The sequence below is a fragment of the Aythya marila genome (genome assembly GCF_965140915.1).
Source record: "Aythya marila genome assembly, chromosome: 19".
NCBI classification, from domain to species: domain Eukaryota; kingdom Metazoa; phylum Chordata; class Aves; order Anseriformes; family Anatidae; genus Aythya; species Aythya marila.
This window is the reverse complement of record NC_139060.1, coordinates 7,434,340-7,460,314: the sequence shown is the minus strand read 5'-3', so window position 1 is coordinate 7,460,314 and position 25,975 is coordinate 7,434,340. Positions and strand designations below refer to the sequence as shown.

The 25,975-nt window shown below is 49.4% G+C and overlaps 4 protein-coding genes across 11 annotated transcripts in view; 2 read left to right on the top strand and 2 right to left on the bottom strand.

The window, feature by feature from the left end:
• The first annotated feature begins 197 nt into the window (after positions 1-197).
• On the top strand, positions 198-15,220 carry POMT1 (protein O-mannosyltransferase 1). 3 transcript variants are annotated; one of them, XM_082775461.1, is made up of 21 exons: positions 198-299; positions 695-819; positions 1,478-1,621; positions 1,909-2,015; positions 2,622-2,672; positions 3,033-3,179; positions 4,087-4,198; positions 4,794-4,859; positions 5,435-5,528; positions 5,994-6,149; positions 6,755-6,885; positions 7,134-7,229; positions 8,591-8,683; positions 9,757-9,853; positions 9,945-10,037; positions 10,536-10,656; positions 11,016-11,113; positions 11,625-11,738; positions 12,252-12,378; positions 13,021-13,198; positions 13,426-15,219. In XM_082775461.1, the coding sequence occupies exons 3-21, from the start codon at positions 1,500-1,502 to the stop codon at positions 13,598-13,600; spliced, it is 2,178 nt and encodes a 725-aa protein (XP_082631587.1). In that variant the 5' UTR covers positions 198-299; positions 695-819; positions 1,478-1,499; the 3' UTR covers positions 13,601-15,219. The 3 variants fall into 3 exon arrangements, with proteins under 3 accessions (XP_082631587.1, XP_082631588.1, XP_082631589.1); XM_082775462.1 differs by having other exon boundaries at positions 209-299; positions 699-819; XM_082775463.1 differs by lacking the exons at positions 198-299; positions 695-819 and adding an exon at positions 838-960 and having other exon boundaries at positions 13,426-15,220.
• An 85-nt stretch (positions 15,221-15,305) lies between these two features.
• Positions 15,306-20,133, bottom strand: UCK1 (uridine-cytidine kinase 1). Its single transcript, XM_082775324.1, has 7 exons — positions 20,005-20,133; positions 19,766-19,925; positions 18,772-18,868; positions 18,506-18,648; positions 18,309-18,403; positions 17,254-17,302; positions 15,306-16,842 (listed from the first exon to the last, which is right to left on the bottom strand). The coding sequence occupies exons 1-7, from the start codon at positions 20,119-20,121 to the stop codon at positions 16,655-16,657; spliced, it is 849 nt and encodes a 282-aa protein (XP_082631450.1). The 5' UTR covers positions 20,122-20,133; the 3' UTR covers positions 15,306-16,654.
• Positions 20,134-20,323: 190 nt separating this feature from the next.
• On the top strand, positions 20,324-21,759 carry PRRT1B (proline rich transmembrane protein 1B). Its single transcript, XM_082775648.1, has 3 exons — positions 20,324-20,635; positions 20,741-20,875; positions 20,969-21,759. Exons 1-3 carry the CDS (start codon positions 20,408-20,410, stop codon positions 21,113-21,115), a joined length of 510 nt encoding a protein of 169 aa, XP_082631774.1. The 5' UTR covers positions 20,324-20,407; the 3' UTR covers positions 21,116-21,759.
• Positions 21,760-22,546: 787 nt separating this feature from the next.
• RAPGEF1 (Rap guanine nucleotide exchange factor 1) overlaps positions 22,547-25,975 on the bottom strand; it is an 85,956-nt gene continuing 82,527 nt past the window's right edge. For 4 of the 6 annotated variants that reach the window (XM_082775640.1, XM_082775643.1, XM_082775641.1 and 1 more), the window contains one exon: positions 22,547-25,620. In XM_082775640.1, coding sequence (XP_082631766.1) covers positions 25,470-25,620 — 151 coding nt within the window. In that variant the 3' untranslated portion in view covers positions 22,547-25,469. The remainder of the gene's footprint in view (positions 25,621-25,975) is intronic. The other 2 variants (XM_082775644.1, XM_082775645.1) reach the window with 2 other exon arrangements.

Genomic DNA, 25,975 nt, shown 5'->3' with positions numbered 1-25,975 from the left:
AAACTACGTAGCCCTGCCAGGACCCAGCGCCGTGTCCCGGCGTGCTTGTACCCTGCCAGGACCCAGCGAAGAGCCGCCATGACAGCGCGGTCCCTTCCCCGTGGGCAGGCGTTGCCATGGCAACGCGCCCGGCCGCCTTCCTGCTGCGTCTGACGTCACATCCGGCGGCGCGGCACCGCCCCTTAGGTGCGGAGGAGGGGGCGGGTGAGGGGGGCGTCGTCTTCTCGGGCCCGGCTCCCGGTGCCGCCGCCGCCTCCCCTTGGGGCTGGGGGCCGGGCTCCTGCTGCCCCCACAGCTCCGTAAGGCTCGGGGGGGCTGGGGGCGAGGCCTGGTGAGGGCAGTGGCCCCGCTCCCCACGGCTCGAGGCTGGGTCCCGTTGGCCCCATTCAGCTCAAGGGCTGCGTGTGGGGGGGGTCAGGGGTCCCGTTCACTCAAGGGGGGGGGGCGAGGCCTGGGGCCCGCTGCCCCCTCAGTCACAGGGCAGCGGGAGGTGCAGGGGCCTGGTGGGGACTGTGCTGTGCTCCTGCGGGGAGTGGGGAACTGGCCCAGAGCGGGGGCGTCCCCATCAGGGGGTCTTTGGGGTGCCAGCGCCTGCCCTTGGCCAGGGGCGGGCAGGGGGAGGGCCCAGCTTGGCAGGGGGCTTCTCACCGCTCCCCAGGGCGATGCAGAGCTGACCAGCGCTCGTGTTTTGTAGGCAGCGAGGAACCAGGACAGTGGCACCGCATCTGGTGGTGGCGATGTGCTCACGTCCTGCTTTGTTGGCCCCCCCACCAAAGCCATACAGAAGGATTCATTCCAGTAACGTGCAGTGACGGTGAGGTGAGGACGTGCAGCACTGCTTCCTTACAGTTCCTGACAGTATTCCTCGCTTCCAGCAGTTCTGCCCGTACAACAGTTCCCTCCTGCGCCCTGCAGCACTCCCCCACTAGGCTGTGCTACACTCCTGCAGCACCCTTGCAGGTAGCCTGCTTTTTTAGCTAGAGGATGTTTGTGGGCTCTACTCCCCACCCACCAAGCGAATACACTCAATTTGTAAAGAAGTAACCATTTTTTTTCTTTTTAAAGTTACCCAAGCAGTCTGGTGTGTGAGCATGTGGCTTGCCTCTCAGTAACATCAGTGGGCATGAAGTTTTGCCTAGCACAAACAGTAGAGTATAGGTTTGAGTTAATCTCTTGTGTTTCTGCAGAAGCAATGTAGGAATACACAAAATTTCCAGCTTACTGTTGATGACAGAAAACTATATGAATGTAGAAGTAGGGCAAGTGAAAAGTTAGGTGTATGTGGGCAGACAGTAGTTTAGTAACTTTGTTTTCAAAGTTGCTACTGTAGATATAGCAGAAAACACATAATTGTGAAAAAAAAGAACTTCAGAAGATCAGTTGCCATGAGCTGCTAGTAGCAGAGTTGTGCATGCTGGTTGTCAACCAGGTTTTGAGCCAAATGGTGACTGCTGTGCTTCTCTGCTTGTCCTTGAAGGTTTGGACAGACCTTTGACAGGATGTTGGGATTTCTGAAGAACCCAGTTGTGGTTACGGCGGAGATAAATGTGAACCTTGTGGTGCTGACTGTGATGGGGTTAATAAGCCGTCTCTGGGGGCTTTCCTATCCCCGTGCTGTGGTGTGAGTAAAACAGTCTGCTTCCTACTTGACCAACGCAACTTTTTTAACTATTTGTGAGTAAGAATGCAGGAGTGGCAGAGCAGAGCTGATCTGTCAGTCTCTGTGTGTAAAGTGATAATGTCTCCCTAATAGAAACCCCTGAGGGGAAGGTAAGGGGGCCAAAGCTATGGTGCTTCCTTATATTCTTAGCCTTCTGCCAGTGGATCAGTGTTTTCTGCCCTAATCTCTCTGTAACCAGCAGGATACTTCTAGTTGGACTTAATGTGTTTCTGTCTCTTGTGTTCCAGTTTTGATGAAGTTTATTATGGCCAATTTGTTTCCCTCTACATGAAGAGAATCTTCTTCGTCGATGACAGCGGCCCACCTTTTGGCCATATGCTGCTGGCTTTGGGAGGTAGGGCGCCTTCTGAAACTGAGAACTCTCTAGTGCCTGCTGCTCTGGTAGGGAGAAGTGCTGGTTAGAAATGAGTTATCAGATCCTCTCACTGGGGAAAAAGCACAGGGCAGCTGAGAGATCCTGAAGCAGAGAGAATTAGGATTTCCCTTATTTAGTATTGTCACAGGGCTATTGCATGAGGACTAGGGAAGTGATGGAGCCATGTATTCATTACCTCACTGCTATCCAGTCCTTTGGATAAAGAGGAAAGTAAGATGAGAATTGCTAGTGACCAGAAAGAATAGAAAACAAGCAGAGTTTCAGGCCTGAGGTCCTTTCTGTAGCTGAGATGTGCACAACATAAGAGTGTCTGTATGGGAAGGAGGGATTAAATATATATATATATCACTGTGTCGTTGAGAATTTGTTGTTCCCAGTTTATGTTCTTCATGCTATGCTTCATCAAGCTCTGCTGCAGGCAAAACAGTACAAAAGAGGATCCTTTTGGATCTTCTTTTGGGGCTTTCATGACCAGTGTTTAAGAAATGGTTCCAGAACTAGTTTAGCGCCCATTTTTATACTTGTTTGGACACTGGAAATTCTGAATTGTTGCTTATGCTGCAGGTTACTTAGGAGGATTTGATGGAAACTTCTTATGGAACAGGATTGGAGCTGGTAAGAACTGATCTTCACCATCTCATTCTTTTGGGGAAGAAAGCAGTATTTCAGCGGCTGGCAGACTACTTTTGCCTGAGTAGTGGAAATAATAATTTATGTGATTCCTTCAGTTCCTCTTAAAGTAGTGTTATGCTGGTCTCTAACAGAAGTTTAAGACATTATGATTCTATAGCACACTCTTTTAAAATCAGTTTAAATAGTTTAAGCAGTACAAGCCTGTCAAAAATGTACTAAAAGTAGAAATTAAATTCAACTTGTTTAATGTAGTTATAGTCGTAAGGAGTTCTGTACTGATCAGGCTTCTCTGCAATTAATATCTTCCAAATCTGTGTGTGTAACTGCTATCTCTGATTTCAGAATATAGCATGAACGTTCCTGTTTGGTCCTTGCGACTCCTGCCGGCGCTGGCTGGTGCTCTCTGTATCCCTTTAGCATACCAGATCTTGGTAGAACTGCAGTTCTCCCACTGTGCCGCGCTTGGAAGTGCTCTGCTGATTCTCTTAGGTAAGTTTATTCCCTGGAACCCCGTTCTTTGTACAGGGGGAGAATGGTCCCGACCTGTGTCAGTCTCTGCTGTGCCTCTCTCATCCTTAGAGCTCTGTGGCTTCTGTTCTGGGCTGAGACTTTCTACAAGATACTGTTAGTTCCCTTCATTATTGAGCAAAGTGTGCAGCCTTAACAGCCTTGCAGAACCCACATTTCTTGCATCCAAGGAGTCCTGTACTCTGATCCTTAGAGGTTTACTGGTTTATAACAGCAGGATGACCTCACTTACAGTTGGAGCTCATCAAATTTCTTCGTCTCCAAACTGCTTGTGGCCTTTGCACCGTCATTTGACACTGTTCTGGTATCTGTGTATCTTGGTTGTTGTTTTTTTTTTTTTTTTTTCTGAGATTTTGCTGGAAGATGCCTGAAAGGGAAAGAGCCTTTCATCAGCCCTTTAGTGCTCTGGAGGAACTAGGAGAGACTAGGAGAGCTAACTGCTGCTCTGGTTCTGGTTTGGGGAATCCTGCACAAAGCAGTTCCTTGCAGCTCCTTTTCTTAAAGATTTGTCATCATGCCTGCTTGGGTCGCTGCCTCAACTCTTGCTGCCATGAGAAGCACGTGTCTGGATCTCCCAGCATTGATTTTCTTTGCCTTTGTAGGCAAGCACAGCAGCTTTATCTGCCTCTTGACAGACTCTGCTACTTGTCCATCACTTTGTCTTTGGAGACAGTTATTGGCCATGTACTTTGTTCCTGCTGGAAGGTTTTTATTGTTTTAACCCAACACCTCCCTGTTATTGCCAGTAGAATTGCATATAAATTGGCTGTCCTTGAAGGGGCAGGCCCAAGCATAATGATGTTATTGTCCGACCTGGCACTTGCCTACATATAAGTTTCTCTACTTTTGTCTGTCTCTTTTCCAACAGAGAACTCTTTGATCACTCAGTCAAGGTTCATGCTCCTGGAATCCATACTGATTTTTTTTATCCTACTTGCGGTTTTGTCCTACCTGAAGTTCTACAACTTGCAAAGGCACAGGTAAAGCTGGATTGCCTCCCATCGTTCTGGGTAATCCTGTGGTGACTCCTTGTTACAGACTGTAACAGTTTTAACTGGTAGCAAGGTTGTCATTTTGTTATAAAAAATGAAATCGCCTGGGAGTGCTCCTTTGCCCACCCAGATCTTACATTGTAAAGTTTCCTTCTACCCACAGAAACACTGAGGATAATAGGCTATTTATGCTCCTTTGTTACTAATTACAGGCACTGAATCTAGAGATCCTTGTCTCTTCTTGTGATTTCACACATTCTCTGATCCTTGCAGAGGTTAAACTAAAGTAATCTTTAGTGAAATAAAATCTTCTGTAAGCAGAGGCCAGCAAGTGACTTAATGCATTTCTTTTATTTTTAGTATCAGAAGGCAGGTAGTGTTCAGTGTTGCTTTTCAAAATAAAGAGAGGTACATTTGAAAACATCCTGTAGGGCAGGGCTGAGAGTTTGTGGCTTGGGAGGTTCAGAATGAGATACCTCAGAGTATAGAGGAGCTTTTTACAAGTCAAATTACCTAAATTCAGGATCCTAAGAATGTGCCCAGATGCTGCCTTAACATTGTTTTCTTTGTTCTTTTATTTAAGTTCCTTCTCTGCAAGTTGGTGGGTTTGGCTTCTGTTGACTGGAGTGGCTTGTTCTTGTGCAGTTGGGTAAGTGATGGCATGTCTGTCTGTCCTGCCTGCTTTCCTGCCTCCTATCTGAGGTATTGGTGGGGCTTCAGATTTTCAAGATTCTTTCTTGGTGCTTTTCTGAGTGGACCTCTTTGTGACTTTTTACGAGTTAGACTGTTTCTATAGAGAGGATGTCAATTCACAGTGAGCAATACTGGGCATAAGGAAGTTCAGGAAAGAGCAAAATATGTTTCTTGGAGATAGCTTTATGTTTCAAGTTAGCATCAGCATTTCACCTCTCCCTCATTGTTACCTGAAGCTTCAGTAAGTCAGAATTTATAGACTCTGTGCTTTGTGATCTGCCACCTTGTTATCAAGAGGTTTCTCTGTCACTGCAGTTATTTAATGCAATGAGCAAATAAATGACATCATCTGGTGTTAAAGCCTTGAAGCTTATTTATGTTGTTGTACCACACTTATCTTGAATCTAAGCCTTTGGACTTAAATGCATCCGTTCCAAGAGAAAGTTTGAATGTTTACATCATGCGTTAAGTAATAATAGTAAATCTGTGTAGTTTTTAACCCTGTTCAGTTTCTATGTGCTCTCATTTCAGAGTGAAATATATGGGCCTGTTTACCTATATGCTGCTCTTGGCCATCGCAGGACTCCACTTCTGGCAAATGTTAGGAAACCAGAACTTGTCAAACGTAGGTGGTGCAACATGCAAATTATATTGTGTGTAACTTTTCAGAACAGGAGCCAGCTGGATGCCCTGCAAGCCCTCAGATAACGATGCTCTCTGTAGCTGTTTTTTGCGCTAACGTTCTTTGTCATGGCCTGCAAACCCTCATGCCATAAAACAGTTCTCCAGCTCAGTTGCTGGGGAAGATGGAGTTAAGTTTAAGAAAAACATGCATATATGACTGGCTTTTCTGCTTTTATCCACCTCTTGGTGATTTTTCACTCAAAACCTGTAGTGTTTCACAGACCTCCTGCTGGCTCCAGTTCAAATCCTCAGCTGAAGTTATCCAGCTGTCCTCAGAGTTACAGCTGAAGGAGGGTGGTTAGGGAAACTTAAAAAAAGGCAAACAAAACAAGCTAAATGCACTGGGATTTTTAGGATTTTTAATATGTGGAGCATGAAACTAGTGAGTTCTCTGTGTTCTTTTTAGGTTTCTTTACTGTGCCATTTTCTAGCTAGGGGACTGGCCCTCATCATCATCCCCATGGCAATGTACCTGTCCTTCTTCTATGTTCACTTGACTTTGCTGTATCGCTCTGGGCCTCATGACCAGATTATGACAAGTGCTTTCCAAGCCAGCTTAGAGGTAAATGAACCGTGGTCGTGAAATTAATTTTTAGGGGACATGAGAGGATGATCTGTCTTGTGTTCACATTTAGAAGAAAGGTCTGCATTCTTGTTCCTGTAATCCTGCACATTTATTCCTTTTATGTCATTTTACTGCTGGTCTAGTACTTGCTTTAAGTTGAAGCAATGAGGACTGAAATCCTAATAGCAGATGAAAGCTTTTCCCAGTGAACCAAGAGCAATATGTCCAGTCTTCTGCTGTAGATTTGTCCTTTCCTACAGGAAACTCCACAGAAGTAGATACAGTGCTGAACTCTTAAGTGATGACTTTATAAACTAAAGGAAGATTGTATGATTTTGAGTAGAAGAGTGTTTAGTCTGTCTCTTAAAATAGTATGGCTTTAGGGATATTTCCAAAGACCCTGTAGGGGTTACAGGCTTTGATGTGTTTGCTTTCTGGTGAGTATGGTGCTTCAGGAATTGATTTTCCTAGATAACACCAGATGAGAAGGCATTATACTAAGATACAACTATGTTAAAGTAAAAAGTGACTCTTAATAGAATTTATACAGCCTCTGGGTTGTTTCTGCTTCTTTCCACTTACCCTTTCATTATGCTTCTCAGGGTGGGCTGGCTCGAATCACTCAGGGTCAGCCCTTAGAGGTGGCCTATGGCTCTCAGATCACTCTCCGGAATGTGTTTGGCAAGCCCATGCAGTGTTGGCTCCATTCTCACACGAATACTTATCCCATCAGGTGAGAAATGTGGTTGGTTCTGTACTGTTAGGGTGAAAGTATGGTTCGTCATCTGACAGTGCAGGTATCTCAGTTTGGGTCCTGCAAATGGCTTCCTTAAAACTTCAGAGAACACTGGAAATGCACAGATTCTCTGTGCTGTGTAGGAGTGGAACCAGTGATCTGGTGCTGGTTTGTGTTGCAGTGACTGTTGAGCACAGAAACGTACTGTTACACACGTGTGTTTTTTTTTAAAATCTCCTGTAAAGGTATGAGAATGGCCGAGGCAGTTCCCATCAACAGCAGGTGACTTGCTATCCCTTCAAGGATGTGAACAACTGGTGGATTGTCAAAGATCCTGGAATGTGAGTATGCAAAATATTTAAATGCCAAGCTGCTGTAAGCATAGCTTCAATGCACTTCCAAAACCTAAATAGGGCACAGGTTGGACTGGACGTTAGTATTCTCTGCGTATGGATTTACAGGCCATTTGTGATCATGAACAAGTAATTTCAGCTGCAGAGTTGGTAAGGGTGCCTATTTGCACAGTTCTCAATAAATTAGAAGCATTATTGAGCACTCAGAAATTCTGTCTGAACTGCATCTGCCAGAACATGGGCTGTGCTTTGCACGAGGGGAACTTTAAAGAGTCATGAGGCTGATGGAACTCTTTAGGTGCTTTGCATGAAAGTGAAGTTCGGCTTTTTGAAGTGTGGGAGCCATGGCAGTAGAGTGTTTTGATGAATTTCATCAAACTTGAATGGGTCTCAGAAGACAAGAGAAATCACTTTTGCAGATTCAGTATTCCTTTGTAGTGAAAGTGTGAGATAAGCTGTAGAGTCTGCCACATCAGGAGAGATTCCAAGTGGGTGTCTGTGCCTGAGAGAGCTTGGTTTGTGCTAAAGTGTTTTGGCATTGTAACTGTCAGCGAGGAGCAGGACTCTTTGTTCTTGCAGTTCTGCCAGTAAAAGCCCTTGTGTGATATCATTTTATACTGATGAAAAAGTTGCTTTTGTAGGTTTCTTATGAGAAACTGTGTAAACAGTCCCACCAAAAGGGCTGTGTGCCATTATAAATCATACCCACACTGGGGAAGTTTGTCCATAGTGCAAACCTTTCATGTGGGGACTCTCCAAGACTCCTTGTGAGATCCACAGAAACCCAGTATCTTCTTAGCTTCAAACTCTGGACTCCCATGAACCTTGGAGGATGCGAAGTTCTTCTATAGAACAACAAGGTGTAGGCAGCAGTTAGGTGAACTGCAGTGTTCCCCCTTGACAAAACATGCACTAGCCCTGTCCAGAAGCAAAATGAGAGCTTGGTCTCCATGGTGGAAATGGTAATCATTGATCTGTCTTGTGATCCTGCCAAAAGTGCCGTCAGCTGTAGTAAGAACACCTGTCAGACCTCACTGAGGCCACCAAACAGCTGTTGGGTGGGAATAATCTGAAGTTGCTCCTGACTGACCTAGATTCAGACCACTGACAGAATGGCTGGGGTGTCGGTATCCCAGCACTGATCCCCTGAGTCATTCTGCCCTTAACTTGCCTTTGCCACCATGAGCTTTCTTTCCATTCTGGTACAATCTACAAATTGTCTGGATTTCCCATCTTGCTGCCCGAATGTCAGTCCCTATCTGCAGCATCTTGACCTAACGGTTTGTTCATGACAAGGTTGCATTATTTAGAAGAACGTGACCACTTCCTCTTGTGTGTCACTCCACCAGGCAGCAGCTGGTGGTGAGTAACCCACCCCGTCCTGTCCGGCACGGGCACATCGTGCAGCTGGTCCACGGCATCACGACTCGGTACCTCAACACGTGAGTCCTTCCCTTATCCTTTGCTCTTCCAAAACCTGTGGCTTATTCTGCTTTGTTGTAACTGCTCAGGGGTGAAGTGCAGTGACCCTTGCATTCAGATATGCTGCACACACCCTTGTTATTTGTGGATTCTGAAAATGGTGGGGCTAGGAAGGTCCTCACATGGTTAGCTAGACAGGCAATCCCTGGGTCCCAGGGAAACAATGCCCTGGGCCCCAGGCAAATGATGCCCTGTGCTTTATTTATTTTTCTGCAGTTAATTTGACAACTGGATTGTCAAGTCAATTGTGTGTGTCACTGAACACACCCTGTTCAGCGCCTGCTTGCTGTTTCTGGTCTTCTGTACTGGTGGCCTTCAGAAGGGCTAATGGTGGATTCAGCCTCATTGACAATTTGTGATAATTCTCAGATTTCTAAATACAGAGTGCCCTGGGGGAGCCATCATCCCTCCTCCTTCACTGCCTCCTCTCCAAAATACTCAGGCAGTATTTTGGGTGACTGTTAACGCAAAGTCATGTAATGTCTCCACTGACTTTGGTGGCATACACCTGCACATAGGGTGCACTCTGAAAGTCAGGAGGATGTGTATGTGTAGGAATTCATTGTGCTGTGGCTCATTGGCACAGATTCTTGGCTGTTTTGCAGAGGCTGCAGCATGAAATGGTGCCCTGACTGCTGCCCAGAGGGAGTCAGCCTGTACTTGAATATCATGCACACCAGGAAGGGGGGCATCCTGAGCTTGGGCTTTTGCTATGCCCCTTCCAAACCTAGTCTGTTCATTTTTGGAAACCCAAGTGAACAGCATCTCTGTTTGTCACAATCGGTGCTTGTTCTTCAGCCCAGGATGGCAGTTGTCTGCATTGGCTTCCTCTGTGCCTGCTGCTGGCAGCTCTCAGCAGCAGGGAGTGTTCTCCTTCCGCGTAAACAGTGCAGTCTGTATGAATGGCTCACTTGGGTTATTTGCTTTACTACTGAATCTGCTCTAAGCCAATCCAAGACCTTTATGGGTTAATTTATTTTTAACAGATTTGGAAAATAGTACTGGAGGAATGTTGATTTTTCTTGTCTTACAGGCATGATGTTGCTGCCCCTCTTAGCCCCCACTCCCAAGAAGTTTCCTGCTATATTGATTATAACGTCTCCATGCCAGCACAGAACCTCTGGAGAGTGGTGAGTAGTCAAAGGGAAGGGAGGAGCTCATTGTTTTCCAACAGAAACAGCTGAGACAAAATACTAATCAGAAGTCATCTCACTGTCGTAGGAAATTGTAAATCGGGAGTCTGACACAGATGTGTGGAAGACAATTCTGTCAGAAGTGAGGTTTGTTCATGTGAACACCTCTGCAGTGCTAAAGGTAAGTGGATTTATATTTATTTGCCTACAGCTTTTCCTCCATGCAATTCATAATCTCATAAACTACTAATCTCACTCCTCCAAAATGCCTAAACCACATAAAACAAATAAAGAAAACAATAAACTTGCTCAGTATGGTAAAAGGGCAGCATGTGTTTCAGGTGAGTGTACTCATGGCTTCGTTCTTTCACAGCATGCAGAGCTGTCCTGCTTCTGAGAAGGCTGTGACCATTGTATACAACTGAGCCTTAAATATTGCCTCAGAAATTGAGGCTGAGTCCGTGTAGTACGTGACAGCAGATGGAACAGTGAAGAATCTCTTCTCAAAGCTTGCCAGAATCACTGACTTTATGGCTGTAGCATTTGTTCAAACGGTATTGCATGGTGACTCTTCACATATTTCCTAGCTGCGATCAGCTGCTCAGTCAGGGCCTAGGAACTTCCAGCCTGAGGTTCAGATTGGCAGGACTGTAAGTTTAAAATCATCTTTCACTTTCAGCTCAGTGGAGCATCTTTACCTGAGTGGGGATACCGGCAGCTAGAGGTGGTTGGAGAGAAGCTGTCCAAAGGCTACCACCAGAGCATGGTGTGGAATGTGGAAGAGCACAGATATGGGAAAAGTACGTCTCAGCCTTGTTCTCTAAGCTAATTTCTGTGACTAAGGCTAGGGCTTCCTGCAGTGGGGCGTTGGCGGAAGGACTCAGTCTGGTGGAATTACCTTGGAGACAGAGCGGGGATGTTCCCAGGATCACTGACATGGGGATGTCCACACTCAGACACAGTAGTGGGTCTAGACAGCCGTTCAGTGGGCTTTGATTATACTCCGATGTCAGAATCCTTACAAGTCTCTTCAGAGAGCTCCCCCAGATGTAGTGCTGAAATCCTGGAGTGTGAGGAGCTAAGGGTATAACACATGGGTGTTCTCCTTTCTCGGTTTCTAGCTGTTATGTTATTTCTGAGACATAGTGTTTTCTTCCAGGCCAAGAGCAAAAAGAGAGGGAAGTGGAACTCCACTCTCCCACACAGATGGACATAAGTAAAAACCTCAGCTTCATGGCAAAGTTCACAGAATTACAGGTGAACTTCTATTCCCTTCATCCTTTCTTCTGCTGTAGTAACCAAAGCATTTCTGCAGACTCTGAACCTGAGAATTCCTTGGTTCTGCCTTGCTGATAGAGTAGTTTGGCTTCCTCACCAGAAAAAAATAAATAAATTATGAATGCACTTGGGCATTAGATGACAGCACAACTGTCATTACTGTTAGAATTGTGTAAAAAAAAAAAAAAAAGAAAGGGGAGGAGGAGCAGTTGGGCATGCTAAGTTCTCTGCAGCTGAACTGCAGCATTGTGTTGTGTAAGGTCAGTAGTCTCAATGCCCCTTACTAACATTTCAGAAATTCACTAAGAAAAGTTCATTATATAAGAACAAATAAAACAGTTTTATGGATAAATATCCAGTAAGAAATATGAAAAATAATTCTCCAATCTCAGGTTAGGAATTTACCATCTTAAATCTGAAGTTGTTCATCTATGCCTGCTGTCTAGGTCATCGTTCTAATTCTGAAAGCCTTCTGTTTACTTTTTGCTAGTGGAAGATACTCACACTGAAAAATGAAGACACGGAGCACAAGTACAGCTCCTCTGCTCTTGACTGGATCACAATGGATACAAATATTGCCTACTGGCTACACCCGACCTCTGGTGTAAGTACAAGAGGTGGGAGTAAATGTGAACCTGGTGAAGGAAGCAGACTTCAGTTCATGTATGAGTGCGAGCAGGGTTGCAGTTCCAGCCAAGGAGGTGGTACTGTGCCAAGAATTTTTAACGTTTCAAAGCAAACATTCTTTTTCTGAGGGGTGGGAACGTGTTTTTTGTTTGTTTGTCTTGTGATACAACTATGACCGTGATTTATTTTAATTAAACCATGTCATCTTGCACTTTTTTAAAAAAGGAAAACTGCACTTTAATAGTTTTCATTACTAATTCCATTTAGAAGATGATTTCATCTCCAATAGTATATTTTAACTGCTGTACTTCACAAAAGAGTCTTAAAGCAGCAAAGTTTATCTGCTTGCTTCATTCCAGGAAAGATCAGACTACTAGCCAGGCACAAGCTGAAGTTTAATTTAGCAAGTATGTGTAGGTAATATCTGAACTTACCTAAAAGAACTGCAGCATATTCCTTCTTCTGGCTTAGACCATCTTCTATCCAACAGGCCCAGATCCATCTCCTTGGGAACGTTCTCACCTGGGCTTCAGCTAACGTTGCTGCTGTGATCTATGTGTGTCTGTCCCTGTGGTACTTGGTACGACGAAGGAGAAAAATTTATGACATTCCTGAAGGTCTGACTCCACTGGGGGTGGCTTTTGATCTATTAAACTTTAACAGACCCAAAACCACATTTTTTTTTTTCAACTATGTGCTTGGCAATTACCTTTTCCTGCCCTTTAACTCTGACATTTTTATTTGGGACACACAAAAGTATAAAGCATCCCCTTTTTCCCCCTAAAGCCAGCATAGCATTTGAGTCATTCCCTGGACGTAAAAGAGCTCCAGGCATCAGATTTACTTTCTACTGAGATCTTTTGTGCCAGATATAAAAATAATAGAAATAAATATTGGCTGTATGGGGAGGGATTTATTTGAGATACGGTATTTCCAACGGAAGTTCCATCTCCTCCATGTGGCCAGGCAGTTTTATGCTGACCTTTCTGGCGGTATATTCTGTTGACATGCTGTGATTCTGCTTCATGTTGGCAGTACTCTGTCTTGATGGGTATGTCATAAGGGCACGGAGAAAGGATTGTAACCATTCCGTTCAGTTTAAGTGTGGTAAAGTTAAAGGTCATACTACCACAGACTATTAAAAAAAAAACAAGGCAAAAGAAAACACACTGTAAATGGATGGCCTTTTAGAAACTTTAATTTCCAGAGTCTGTGCTTTGATATGATCCAAGTCAGAGATGTTCTCCTGTCTCCCACAGATGCATGGCAGCTGTGGGTATCAGCTGGGGAGATCTGTGTTGGAGGCTGGGCTGTGAATTACCTGCCCTTCTTCCTGATGGAGAAGACACTTTTCCTGTACCACTACTTGCCTGCCCTCACATTCCAGATTCTCCTGATTCCCATTGTATTACAGCATCTCAGCGATTATCTCTGCAGGTATTTTATTTGTACAGATAGACAAGTGACATGTCTTTTCTCCAGGGTTGGCACCTTGGCAAGCTGCTGCAGGAAAGCAGTGAGTTTTTGAGTTTTTGTGCGTGTGCTTTTTTTTTCCCCTTTCATTTTCCTTTAGAAAAGATAAGCCATATTTACGTCTTCATTTTGGACGGAGCATTCAGCTAGCATTGGTGTAACTTGACTGCTCTTTCCTTCTCTCGTCCCAGATCGCTGCTTCCCAAGACCATGTTCAGAGCACTGATCGTAGCCTGGTTCTCCTCAGTGTACCTCGTCTACAGCACATTCAGCCCTGTGACCTACGGGGAGCCCTCGCTGTCTGTTGCTGGACTCAAGGACTTGCGCTGGAAGGACAGCTGGAACATCCTTATCCGAAAACAGTAACACTCACAGTCTTGTTACAGGCAAAAGGAAACACACCTTTTATGCAAAACCAAGAATTTGCTGTTAGTATTGCAGGTTTTCTTTAAAGGCTGATCAAATAATTGCTAGTAATCTGCATCTAATTGGGAAAAAAATCTTTTATTAAAGAATACTCTTACAGATAGTAAGAGTAGCTCCCCCTTTCCCCCATCCCTCTGTGTCTGAAGGGTGTGGATTTCAGTCAACAGCAAGTTATCAGTATCCCAGATCCTTTGCTGGGCAAAGTACATTGTAAGGGGTTTTCCTCTTTTCTGGGAGTATGGTGATGGTTTCTTGCTCTGTGTTGCACTTGGGGCCATTTTGTGTGCTTCCCACCACCTATACACTTTGGTCTGCAATTCATTGTTGCAACAGAAGTCCCTACAAACAGCCACTCCTCATCATACTGGGTACTTTCCTATTCTCTTTGTTACTCCTGGGTTTTTGCCAGCTCCGAAGTTCACATTTTTAACCATCACTTATAGCTGTTACATTCTTCAGCACCATACCATGCCTGTATTCCTCTACAGCGTATTCTGTGCCCCCACTTTCAGTGCCTTTGCTCTCAGCTGCATGATGATACATTTCTCTACGCTAAGAACTAAGGTAAGATTGTAAATAGGTCATTTTGCAGAGGACGTGTTAATTTTCTCTATGTATAATCATGTGGCATAACCATAATTTTTATACTGTTAAGCAAAAGTAAGATAAATTGGGCATTAGAAAATTGCTGTTAAATCTAAACAAGCTAAAACAAGGTTCCAGGGCAAGCCACAAAGTCAGACAAAGCCAAATACATCCAGAGGCCTTGCAACCCTTTTATTAATGCCTATGGCCTGCTATTAGCAGCAGGGTATTAATTCTGAGCTACAGGGTTACACCTCAGATCTCACAGGGAGAACTCTGAGCAAGGTAAACTAATCATGCAGGAAACCTGCTCTAACGTGTACGTGTGTTCAGGGTGAAACGGTGCAGGTAACTCAGCCCACGCCCTAACTTGCAGCAGCAGGGGAATTCATAAAGGAGCAGAAGGTGCAAATTAAGGACTGGGGAGGCTTTTTATGGGGGATATGTAATAGCACTGGACATGCATTCACTGAGAGACAGTACTGTTGCCACAGTTGTTGTTTTTTTGTTTTTTTTTGGCTGCAGCAGCAGGCTCTTGCACTCGAGATCAAAGCTGACCAAGAACATCAGCCCTAGACAGACCAGGGTGCTTTTTACTGTAGAGTTACTGCCATAACAACTGCTGTTCAAGGCTGCCTTGATCTTCTCCCTGTGAAGAAGTTATGAGCAAACACCTGTCATTGGAAGTAAGATTTAGTGACTACTTAAAGCTGCACTAATCGCTAGTGCTTCAGTGCAGTATCCCATGCTCTAACTGTCACTTTGACCTAAACAGCACCCAGTAGCCATTAGGAAATAGCCTTCTCTTGAGCATTACATTTTTATAATGCTGAAGCGTGGTGCTCTCTAGCTAACCAACCTTTACTGACATCCAGCTTTGACAACACCAGGACATGCTGACAGCAGTTCTTATTTTTTTTTTTTCTCTAAAGCTTCAGCCAATACTGAACTACAACAATCCTGAGTCAATGTGAGAAAGAACTGTTGAGTCTAAGAGCATCTCCAGAGGTGTTCCTTTTTATACCTTTCTGCTGGTGTAGTAGATGTAGCACAACAACACTTTTATATAGAATGGTCACTTCTGTTCACTGTTGATTCATTTCTTTATTAGCCAAAGTAACACATCCACAAACAAGACAGCCAGACTCTGGTTTAGAAAAAAACTATAATCAAATATGAAAAAATTAGTTTTCCTAACATTTTCCCCTCAACCCATTCTTAAAATTACTCTACGTACAGATCTGAGAAGGATACAACAAGGACATTTTCAATGGCCCACCTTTATTTCATATTTTTTTTCCAGAAACTTTATATTGCTGCAGTATCACTTACTTGGGGTAAACTTCAGAAACTTGGCTGTCAGTGCTTACACTACCAGCTTCTTGTCTGGTTTATGTTGATGGTGGTGGTGGTTTTTTTTTTTTTTGTTTGTTTGTTTTGTTAGAAAACCAGAACATTTGTGAGTTCAGCCAGCTGTTTGTGCCATCAGAAGGAGGGTCTTGCAATTCACAGCTTTCCCCCTTGCCAATTTTACCACCCAGCTCTGGAAGCGGACGGATTCCGCCCAGCAGAATCTGCAACCAGCAGTACAGAAATGCCCCAAACGACACTAATACTGACAAGGCCGTTTCTGTTTCCATGAGCAACTCAATCCAGTTGGAGCTCATACATTCACTGACATTCAAGGGTACAAAAATTGAAACCTCTGCATACAGCGCAGCAAGGCTCAGGAGCTTATCCTGAAGGTATCACTTAGGAATGAGAATCACACCACCTCTCGGGCCTGTCCTCAGTGAGCTGTAAGTCTCCCTTTGTCCCAGACTGGCTCTGTTTTATCCTGGGAGAGAGATTACCCTACAGGTGACTTCCTCCCCCCACACGTTACAAAGGAGGTTGGCCAGCAGGAGAGCAGTGCCAGAACTCAAGGTCCCAAGCAAGGTGGAGAAGAGTAAGGGCTGCACCTGCTTGTTTGAATTAAGAGGGTGTGATCTAGTCTGGGAAAAAGAGACTGGTTAGGCAGTTGATCTCCCTGCTAAGAACCAGCAGCATCAGGGAATGGGGGTATCTTGCTAAATACCTGGTAACATTCACCTTTCACGTGAGGCTTCAGCAACAGATTCCATTTTGAAAATTAAAAAGTAAAAAGGCAGGCAGAACCGCCTTTAGCCAGTTCATTGAGTAACAGAACAGATCAGACATCTCGGGGAGACAGGGGAGGGACTTTTGAGGGGAGAGGGGCAGTAGTCCAACTCCTTCCTCTTCTCTCCGCAAGAAGTTTTGCACCAGCAGCCCCAATGCTGCTGTGACAATTTAAAGGGCACTTCACCAACCGCTTTGTTGAAGTCTTTCTTTCCCAAAGTTGTCTTCAGTGCTGGTGTGGACCAGAGGCAAATCCTTCGGGCTGACTGGTTAGTGCGGACGGCTGCTGGACTCCAGGTGGGACCGCTTGCCAGCTGCCAGCACGGTGCTGCTCTCTGCTTGCTCAGGGAACGGGCGCTTGTAGGTCCGACCGTGGCCGTTCATTGCCCCTCGCTGCCACTTGCAGATGTCTCCATTTAGGATGTCTTGAATGTGCTGCACGATGAGGTTTATGGCAACTGCAGAGAGGAATGGGAAATACAGGACAGGCGTAGGCTTTTTTGGCTGAACTATCTAGAAAATGTGGAGCATCCAGCCCCATCCAACTCAAGTTTTAACAACCAGCCCTTAAATGAAGGCATGCCGACCCTCTGCAGTGAGGTCAGAGCCCAGCAGGGACCAGCAATTCCAGCATCAGCTTTAGAACTGGTGTCCTGTTTTGCATCTCCAATTCCTTATCACTTGGTTCCAGCCCTCCATAGCCTGAGCAGCTGGTAATCCAGGGCAGGCTCTGAGCAGCTCTCTCCCCACCAGCAGAACACTGGATGCTTAAAAGCATGCAAACAAGGCAGGGACGTGCCATGTGCTCTCGCCAGCCCCATACGTGGTCTCCCCAGAGAAATCAGGCAAAGAACTGGATTCCCTCTTACCCATGTTGTCAACTCCTCGGGGGATGATCACATCTGCATACTTCTTTGTCTGCAAAACAGCAAGGGTGATAGAGACCGTTACTGGGGAAAGGCAGGTTTATTCTAAGAAGAACTTGCTAAAACCAGAAATTGAGTGCAGAGATGGAGGTTTTATGCTCTGGTCTTGTAAGTTAAAGTTCTCTGTCAGTAATTTAGAAGTTATGCTGGGTACCATACAGCAGATTTAAGGCTGGGGCTTGATCTTTGTAGTTTTTAACCATGAAGAAGCAGTAGGCCAAGCGTGGAGGGTACTTGCTTTTACACTTCAGAAGAGTGTGCTGTCACATTGAGGCTGAAGTCTGTAAAGAGTTGGATCTAATCAGCATTTCACAAGCCATTGCTAAATCTCTGCTGCAAGCCAAAGGTACCCAGTGCACGTGTGAAATTCCTTCCTGCCTCTGATGGCATTTCATTGATTTTTACCATCCACGTGGCCCCTGCTTTTCAATTTTTTTCCTACTTACAAAAAGGCTGGTAAGTCCAGCATTCCTAATGAGTACTTCTACAAACCCCTGAGCTACTCTTTTCCATCTTATTTTATCTACATACAGGATTTTGTCCTCAAAGGGTTTTTACAAATCAATTTGGTTCTGTGAGCACCTAAATTGGTTTTCAGCAGACTCTCAACAGGGAACAGTGGAGAAAATCAGAGGCGGACCATTATAGAGTTATAAAGTCTGCCTGCTACACCACACAATGCAAGACCCATCTCTTCTTTCTTTCTGCAAGACTTAAGAATAAACGCAGAGAGGGAGTTTTCCCAGTCGAAGGGCCCTATGCTACAATAGCTGTTGCCGCGAGCAGTAATAAAACACGCATAGGTGCCGGAGATTTCCGTGGTGCTTACAAGAAGGGACATAGATGAGGCAAAGGGCAAAGCATAGAACTCATTCATGAAATGCAAATATCAAAAGCTGTTGCAACTGCTGCTGCATCTACAGTGCAGCCAATCCCCAGGTGACTCTGCTCCTTCTCTTCCCAGAAATCACAAATCAGGTTAGTGAGACATTTGGTACCGGTAAACAGAACTCCTCGAAGGCAGGTTTGACGAACGTGGTGTACTGGGTGAGGATCTGCTCAAGGTCCCTCCCCCGTTTCATATCTCGCAGAACTACAACAGAAAAATTAAAAAAAAAAAACAAACAAAAACACATGAGTTTTGCCACATGGAGGGATGAGGAACACCAGCAGAACACTGACAGCAGTGCAGTACCTCTGCGGGACAGCCTGACGTCGGAATCGGTGTCCACAAAGAGCCGGAGATGGAACATGTCCCGAATGTCTTGGTTGTAGAAAACCAGGATCCCCTCAAAGAGAACGACGTCAGCAGGATAAACCACAGTCGTCTCCGCCAGCCTGCCATGACAGAAATACCCAGAGCACGCTGTTACGTGGGGCCTGCACCACACGGAGCAGTCTGTCCCCGCTGTGCCTGGGGATACCAACACCAGCCAGAGAGTACACAGAACTGACACCTACCTAGAATGGGTCACGAAGTCGTAGGTGGGTACCTCGACTGTCTTCCCCTCCACAATATTTTTCAGGGTTGTGTGCATCAAATCATTATCAAAAGCGTCTGCAAGAGGAAGGTTTGAAAGAGGAAGAAGTTCAGATGCAGCTACATCAAGCGCTCTGCTCAGATTTCCTAGTCCTGTAGGAAAAGCACGCTGTCCAGTCACACTAGGAAAAAAGGAACTCACGGCTTATTCTTCCCTACCAGCAGGGGTCTGACACCCCCACCCAAATTACAATCGTTATATTTGGTTTCAGAAATGAGGAAGAGAGAATTTGCTGTTCTTAAGGAACAACAATACAATTAGTTTAAAAATCCAAATGTAAAGTTGCTAATAGTGCAATTTTACTCGCTAATTGCATAATTTTGTGCACCTCTGTTAGCTGAAAATTGTTTACAAAACCTCAGACATTTGTAACACTTTTCCAGTGTTATCCACCCTCTTTCTAGCAGGCACTAAACTTCAGCCAAGGGCAGATCATCGTTTCACTTGCAATTAGCAGTGTGCCCCAGAGCAAGCAGAGCAGTTCTTTATGTGGACAAGAAATACCAGGAAAGAATTTGGGAGTCGCTGTGGTTTATTACAGAGCCTTTCCACAGCCACAAACGAGGCGATGAGAGCATCGAGCAGGCCTGGGTGCCCTCCACCTCCCTGACATCGCTCCCTGCACGGTGCAGTTACAGGGCAGGCGCTGCCTGCAGCAACCTCCGAGCTTTCATGAGACTGGCAGGGACACTGGAAACACAAACTAGCATTTTGGTGGGGAAAAGCCCTTTTTGTGCTCTCCCACCCCTCCAGCACTCCTCACTGACCCCCCCCCAGCTCTCAGCTCCCTTTGGGAACACCGATGCTCGGGGGCAGAGAGGAGGCGGCGGGGCTGCGGTTACAACACAACCCCGACTCCAAAACCCCCCCAGACCCACCCCAAAACCCACCCTGACCCCCACAACGGAGCTCACCGGGGTGGTCGAAGTTGTACTGCCCCTTGAGCGCCTTGGCCTTCTGCTCGGCGCTCAGCGCCTTGTAGAAGCGGTCCTGGCTGAGGATCACCACCTGCCGCTGCCGCTGCTCCACCTCGTTCTGCCCCAGCAGCTCCATGATCTTCTCGCACACTGTGGACTGAGACGGGCGGCTTGAGGCGGGGGGGGGCTGAGGGGAGCCTCCATAATCCCCCCCCCCAACCTCCCCCAGCGCTCACCTTGCCGCTGGCGGTGCCGCCGCTGACGCCGATGAGGAACGGCCTCGGCTGCGGCCGCTCCGGCTCCGCGCTGCCAACACCGGGCCCTGAGCCGGGGCCGCCACCGGCGGACGCCATCACGGGGAGGGGGGGGGGGACACAAGGGAAGGGGGGGGGCACGGGGCGCGGGGCACGCCGGGAGATGTAGTCCGCGGAGGGTGTGGGGGGGGGGAACTGGGGGGGGAGGCGCGGGCACGGCCCCAAAGGGGGCAGCCGGCGGGGGGGGCGGCCCCGCTGCCAGCCGCGTGCTCGCTCCCAGCCCGGTCAATGATTAACGCCGGCGGGGCCCCATCGCGGGGCGGGCCCCGGCTGCCTCCAGGTGCGGGCCCGGGGCCGCCCGCGGTGCCCCCTCAGCGCCCCCCTCATGGAGGCGGCCGGGGCCGGGGTCGGGGTCCCTCAGGGAGCGGAGCGGGGCCCGCGGGTGGTGGCGGTGGCGGTGCTCGGCGGTGGTGGTCCCCTGGAGGGGGAGCCGCCGCCCTACTCGCCGCCCGACCCCCGCAGCGCCCACCTGCTCTGCCCGCCCTTCGCCCCGCCGCCCTCCAGCACCTTCCAGCCCTGCCCGCAGCCCGGCGCTCCCCCGCCCTTCATCCCCGTACGTGGCCGGGTCCCGGCACCCCCCCCCAACACCCCTCAGGGGGTCCGAGCCCGGTGGGTGCCCCCCCACCCCACCCTTGACGCCCCCCGTTTTGCCTTCCAGTTCGAGCTGCGCCCCGGCCCCGCTTCGCCTGCTTCCAGCCAGCGGCCGCCCAAGGACTACCTGGTGGAGTCGGTGCTGGTGACCGTCTTCTGCTGCCTGCTGACCGGCGTCGTGGCGCTCGTCTACTCCCACGAGGTAAGGGTGGCGAGGGGCAGCTCGCCCCAAACCCGTCCTTCATCCCCGCCAGGGCTCCGCTGACCTCTCGCTTCCTTCTCCCCCCTGTGCCAGACCCGCGCCGCGCTGAGCCGCGGGGACCTGGCCCAGGCCAAGGCGGCGTCCAAGAAGGCGCAGTCGCTGGTGCTCTTCAGCCTGCTCTTCGGCCTCTTTGCCTCCTTCAGCTGGGTCGTCTACGTCCTGGTGGCCCTCTACCTATGACAGGGCCCCGAGCCCCAGCGGCACGGAGCGTGCGGGGGGCTCCTTGCAGCCTGGGGGGCTCCGGGTGGGCAGAGCGGCCGCGGTGCCCATGTGGTGTTGCCGGGGCTGCTGCGGGAGGAGGGTGAGCACTGGGAGGAAGGTGACAACCGGGCACCATCAGGAATCGCCCTGCCGAGGTAGTGCAGGTGCTCGCTGGCTGCCCAGGAGCCACAGCCCAGGCAGGACGGACGCGGACCAAAGCAATACTGGTGCCAAGCCCTGCCTGAGCTGGCAAGGAGCTGCTCTGGCCCCGCTGCACCGCAGGATCGGGCTCTGCAGCAGGTTATTTAGTCCAGCTGCCGGGATTGTCCCTTGGAGGAGCAAAATACCCGGCAGCGGAGCTCAGGGACGCAGCAGGAGGCACGCTGGCTGCTTGGCAGGGGGAGCACCTCGCAGGTTTGGGGCTGGAAATGGAGTAAATGGCCAAGAAGTTAATGAAAGGCCAAAGCGTGCGACTGCTCCGCACAGGCAGCTGCTGCTCTGGGCGTCCAAGTGCACCCTCCCCCTCCCAGTAATTAATAATGTGAGAAAATATAAAAATACGTATTTTAGCTTTTATGATCATTCTGCACACTTAACTATGCTGTATCACCACCTTCTTGCTGCTTCCAGTTTTAAATAAAATACAGGCACAGCCAAAGCTTCTCTTTTCTGTGCACACCGCGGACCCTTGACCGTGGCTTTTCTCACAAAATTTAGCACAAACCCTCCTGTGAGTGCCCAACCTGGCATTTCCCCCAGAAGCAGCCACTCCCTGAGCCAGCCAGGGGGAGGCTGCTGGGAGCCCCCAGACCATCACCACTGTTCCTGGGGTGCCACCTGGGCTGGGAGTGAGCGCAGCAGCTCCTAAGCTGGAGAATTTGGGGTCACGGCGTAATACTGCTGGGAATGGGGGCCCCAAAACCTGGCCGGGGGCATGCAGCCTGCAGCCCCCGCAAGTGCAGCTGGGACCGCTGCGAGGAGCCGGCGTTGCGGGCTCGCTCGGTGTCTGGGCATCCTCCTCCCAAGCCAGTGGATGCCGATTATTTCCAGAGGAATTTTGAACCCCGTCCAGGTCTGAAATAGCGCGGGAGCGTGTGTGGGGGCCGCCCAGGCAGCCGCAGGGATTATTTATAGCCATGGGCAGTCAGCGTGAGGCCGCTGTGCTGGCAGGGCTGTGCCACGCGTTGCGGGGAAAGGAGCCCCTGGCCCCAACAGTGGGCACATCGGTGCCCAGAGGGAGCCAGACGTCCCCCTGAGGTCCCTGGGCTGTGCCAGGGGCTTTTGCTGGGGTGACAGCAGCTTGCTGGGAGGTAAGGAAGTGATTGACAGGGGAAACTTAAAAGCAAAAAGGGCCAACAGCAGGGGAAAACCTGGGGGGGTCATGAGAAAACATGAGGCCACACCAGCTCAAGAAGCGGATTTGATTGTCACTTTAATCCACAGACTGCTGCATGCACTGTAAACAGGATCGTTAGGCGGGTTCGTTACTGGTGTTTATTTGTCTTTAATATAAAAGTTACAGGTTTGAAATGTCTGCGGGAAGATGCCACCATCAGGACCGGGTTAGTGGGAAATCTATAATACAGCCCAACAGCTGGGGGTGGGGGGAGAGGCTGGGGGCAGCGCGGGGCGCTGGGCACCGCTTCCCCCCCTCCCTGCCCAGCGAGGAGCCCGAGATCCCCGCTGCCCCCCGAGGGAGGCGAGGGGCTCGCAGCTGCACCAGCCGTGGCCGCGCTCGGCGCTTTTTGCTGGCCGAGGAGCTGCGGCCGTGCCCGTCTCGTGCCTCCCGGCCCCACGCCGTGAGCTGAGCCCCTGCTGCCCCAGAGCAGGGGGCTCTGGGCTCCACACGCAGGGTGAGAACTGAAAGCAGCTCACACATGGCCAGGGGAAGGGGAGCAGCCCCCTCGGCAGCAGGGGCATCAAGCCCACGCCACGCTGCGCCTCCCCACGCAGCCCGGCACGCGGGGAACTGAACCGATGGGGTGTTTTAGTGCTATCACCACACACGATACTCCTAGGAACAGCCTATGCTACAGCACACAGCGGTGGTAGTGACTTGTTCAGAGCCAGCAGAGCCCTGTGCCAGCCAGAGATCGGATTTTGCCTTTTCACAGTCTCGTCAGGTTGTTTTTTTTTAAAATCTTATTTACAAAGCAAAACCAAAGTACTACTTCCTGCTTCAAAGGCTGCGAAGCCTTCAGGGGTTGCAAAGCCTTGACCAGACGTGGCATGCAGCTCCAGGGCTGGTAGTGCCATAAAACAAAATAAAAAGCTTTTGAAGTGTTCTGACTCAGGTGTCGTGTTTGGCACAGCGAGAGCCCTGCTCCTCCTGCTCTGGGGACTGCGAGGGCACGAAGGGGAGGGCGGGGGAAACGCTCGAGAATTTTGCTTTGCTCTCAAAACCAGACTGCAAAGCCCATGCGGACGCACGAACTGGACGTGTTGCTTCACTGTGCCGTGTCTTGCTCTCACGGGGCTGCCGCTGTCGATGCAGGTGTCTCGGTTTGGATCCCACCACGGGCGTCTTGGAGGCCACTGCAGCAGCTTGGGCAGCGTGGGGCGAGGTGCTGGGAGCCCGCTGCCTGCAGCTTCAGGGGCGCGATCGAGCTGGACACAGGCCTGAGGATGGGGTAACGCCACCGGTGTGCCCTGCTGCAGGCTGGCAGCTGGAGCCAGCACGTCCAGGGAGCCGCAAAGGCTTTGCAATCTGTAGAAGGAAGTGCTCGCACCTCTGATTCACCCAGAATAAACAGAGGCTTAGCAAACATTGACCTGCTATTGAGAAACAAATCAAGGATGCTCTGCAAAACATCCTGTACGAGCCACTGCTCTAAAACTGCAGGATTTTGTGGGACGAAGGCTTAAAAACCTGTGACCACGTGCCATGGGTCTGAAAAAGGCCTTGCAAGGCTGATAAAATCTACAGCAAATGCTCAAAACCACGACCCACCCTGTAAACAACTGAATGAGGACAGAAAGGAGGGAGGGGAAAGGGCCCAGCTGGGGCGGCACTGGCAAGGACACCCTGGGAGAGGGGACGGAGGGGACAGGAGGGGACAGGGAGGGGCTGAATAAGGCACACCGGACAGACGGACAGACAGACAGATGGGTTACGCTGGGCGGGCAGTGCTCACCCCTCTCCTGTGCCGGGTAGGGCTGGGGACAGGGCCTGGCTGGGGCTGCTTCCAGAGCATGGGGCAAGGAGCTCAGCACCGGGGCTATCCGGGAGGGGAAACCCCCGAGAAAAAAAATTGGCAACGACAGGAGAGGAGAGGAGAGGAGCGAGGCGGTGGGGCCAGCGGGCTGGGCTCCGTCCCTGCTGGCTGTCACCACCCCAGAGGGGACCCCAACTCCTCCAGCCCCACAGCCGGCCCCGAGCCTCCTTCCTTCCTTCCAGTACTTGAACGCCGTTGTCATGGGGTGGGAGTTTTATACGTAATGTTTTGCACTTTTTCTTTCCTTTTCCTATAAACCCACGGGTTTTTTCGGACATGCATCAAAAAAAAAAAAAATTCCTCACTGGATTCTACACACTAATATTTACAGTCGTATACTACAGAACTTACTGTGCAAAAGCTAGTACCGTCACTAACAGACACGGGTCCACGCACGGGTGGACCGCAGTACCTCGGGAAGTCTCTGGTTCAGGGTTTGGAGGGATGACCGTTTAAATAATGAGATCTAAGAGGAGGAGGGGGGGGTACGATGACTGGAGACGGCGGGTCCCTGCCCACGTTTTCAGTGCCTCTTCTGTATCTACAACCGGTGCCTTCCTCCCAGAAAGGAGGTGAGAGAGATCTGGGGTAAACCGAAGACCCCTGTAAACAAATGCAAGCTCTCCGAAAGCAGAGCTCCCCTGGCAGACAGCGGAGGCTCTTCCATCCTCGTCTCCTAGGGACAAACACGTTGCGAGGTGGCGGCGTGGGCGAGACTCAAAAACCTCTCTCCTGCCACGGCTGCTTGCGCTGCCGCGACCGGCCCGTGGGCGCCGAGCTCTTGCCGATTCCTCCACGGACGAAACCAAAAGCCCGGCTCTCTCCCAACACCACCTGTAACACGCTTTGCCTGGGACCCTCCTTCCACGAAGCTCTCTCCTCGGGGTTAAAGCTGCTTGATGGCACAGAGGGACGGGAGGAGGAGGAAGGCGAGTGCAGCGAGCGCTGGCTGATCTCTGCCCTCAGCGGCCCGACGCTCGCACGCCCAGCGATCGCTGCCAGCCGGGAGGGAGGGTGCGTCACCCAGTAACAGGTACAAATACTGAACTCCAGTCTCATAGCTGCCCTCTGCGCATCTGCCGAGCAATTCTCCTCGCTCGCACAGCCCCCCCCTCCTCCTAGGTTTTCTCCTCCCGGTCCGTTTTCCGCCTCGTGATGTTCCGAGGTTTGATTTTGAGGGACAGTTCCCACAGGGCCTCTTCCGCCAGGTGGTCGCTGAAGTCGTTGAAGAAGGACACGATGTCGTCGTTCCTTTTGATGTCGTAATGTCTGCGGGACATGGAGAGAGGCTGCAGTCAACCACGGGGCTGCCAGGGACCTCCCCAGCCCGGTGCCACCCCCACCCGGCTCCAGCATAGACCCAGCACCGCGCTCTGCATGGCCTGAGCCCACTGCTTGTGGCAGGGGTGTGACACAGAGAAGGGAAAAACCATCACGCTCGCTGCTGAAGTGGGGATAAAGACCCCCAGCACTGAAGCTGGCAGTTGGATCTGCTGTGAGATGCCCTTTAGGAAAACCCTTCATAACCCGGAGAAGAACCAGCCATGGCACAGCCTGGAGCAGGAACTGTCGTGTGAAAAGGGAGAACAGGAACTATGCTGCTACGCTGGGACTCCAAGAAAAA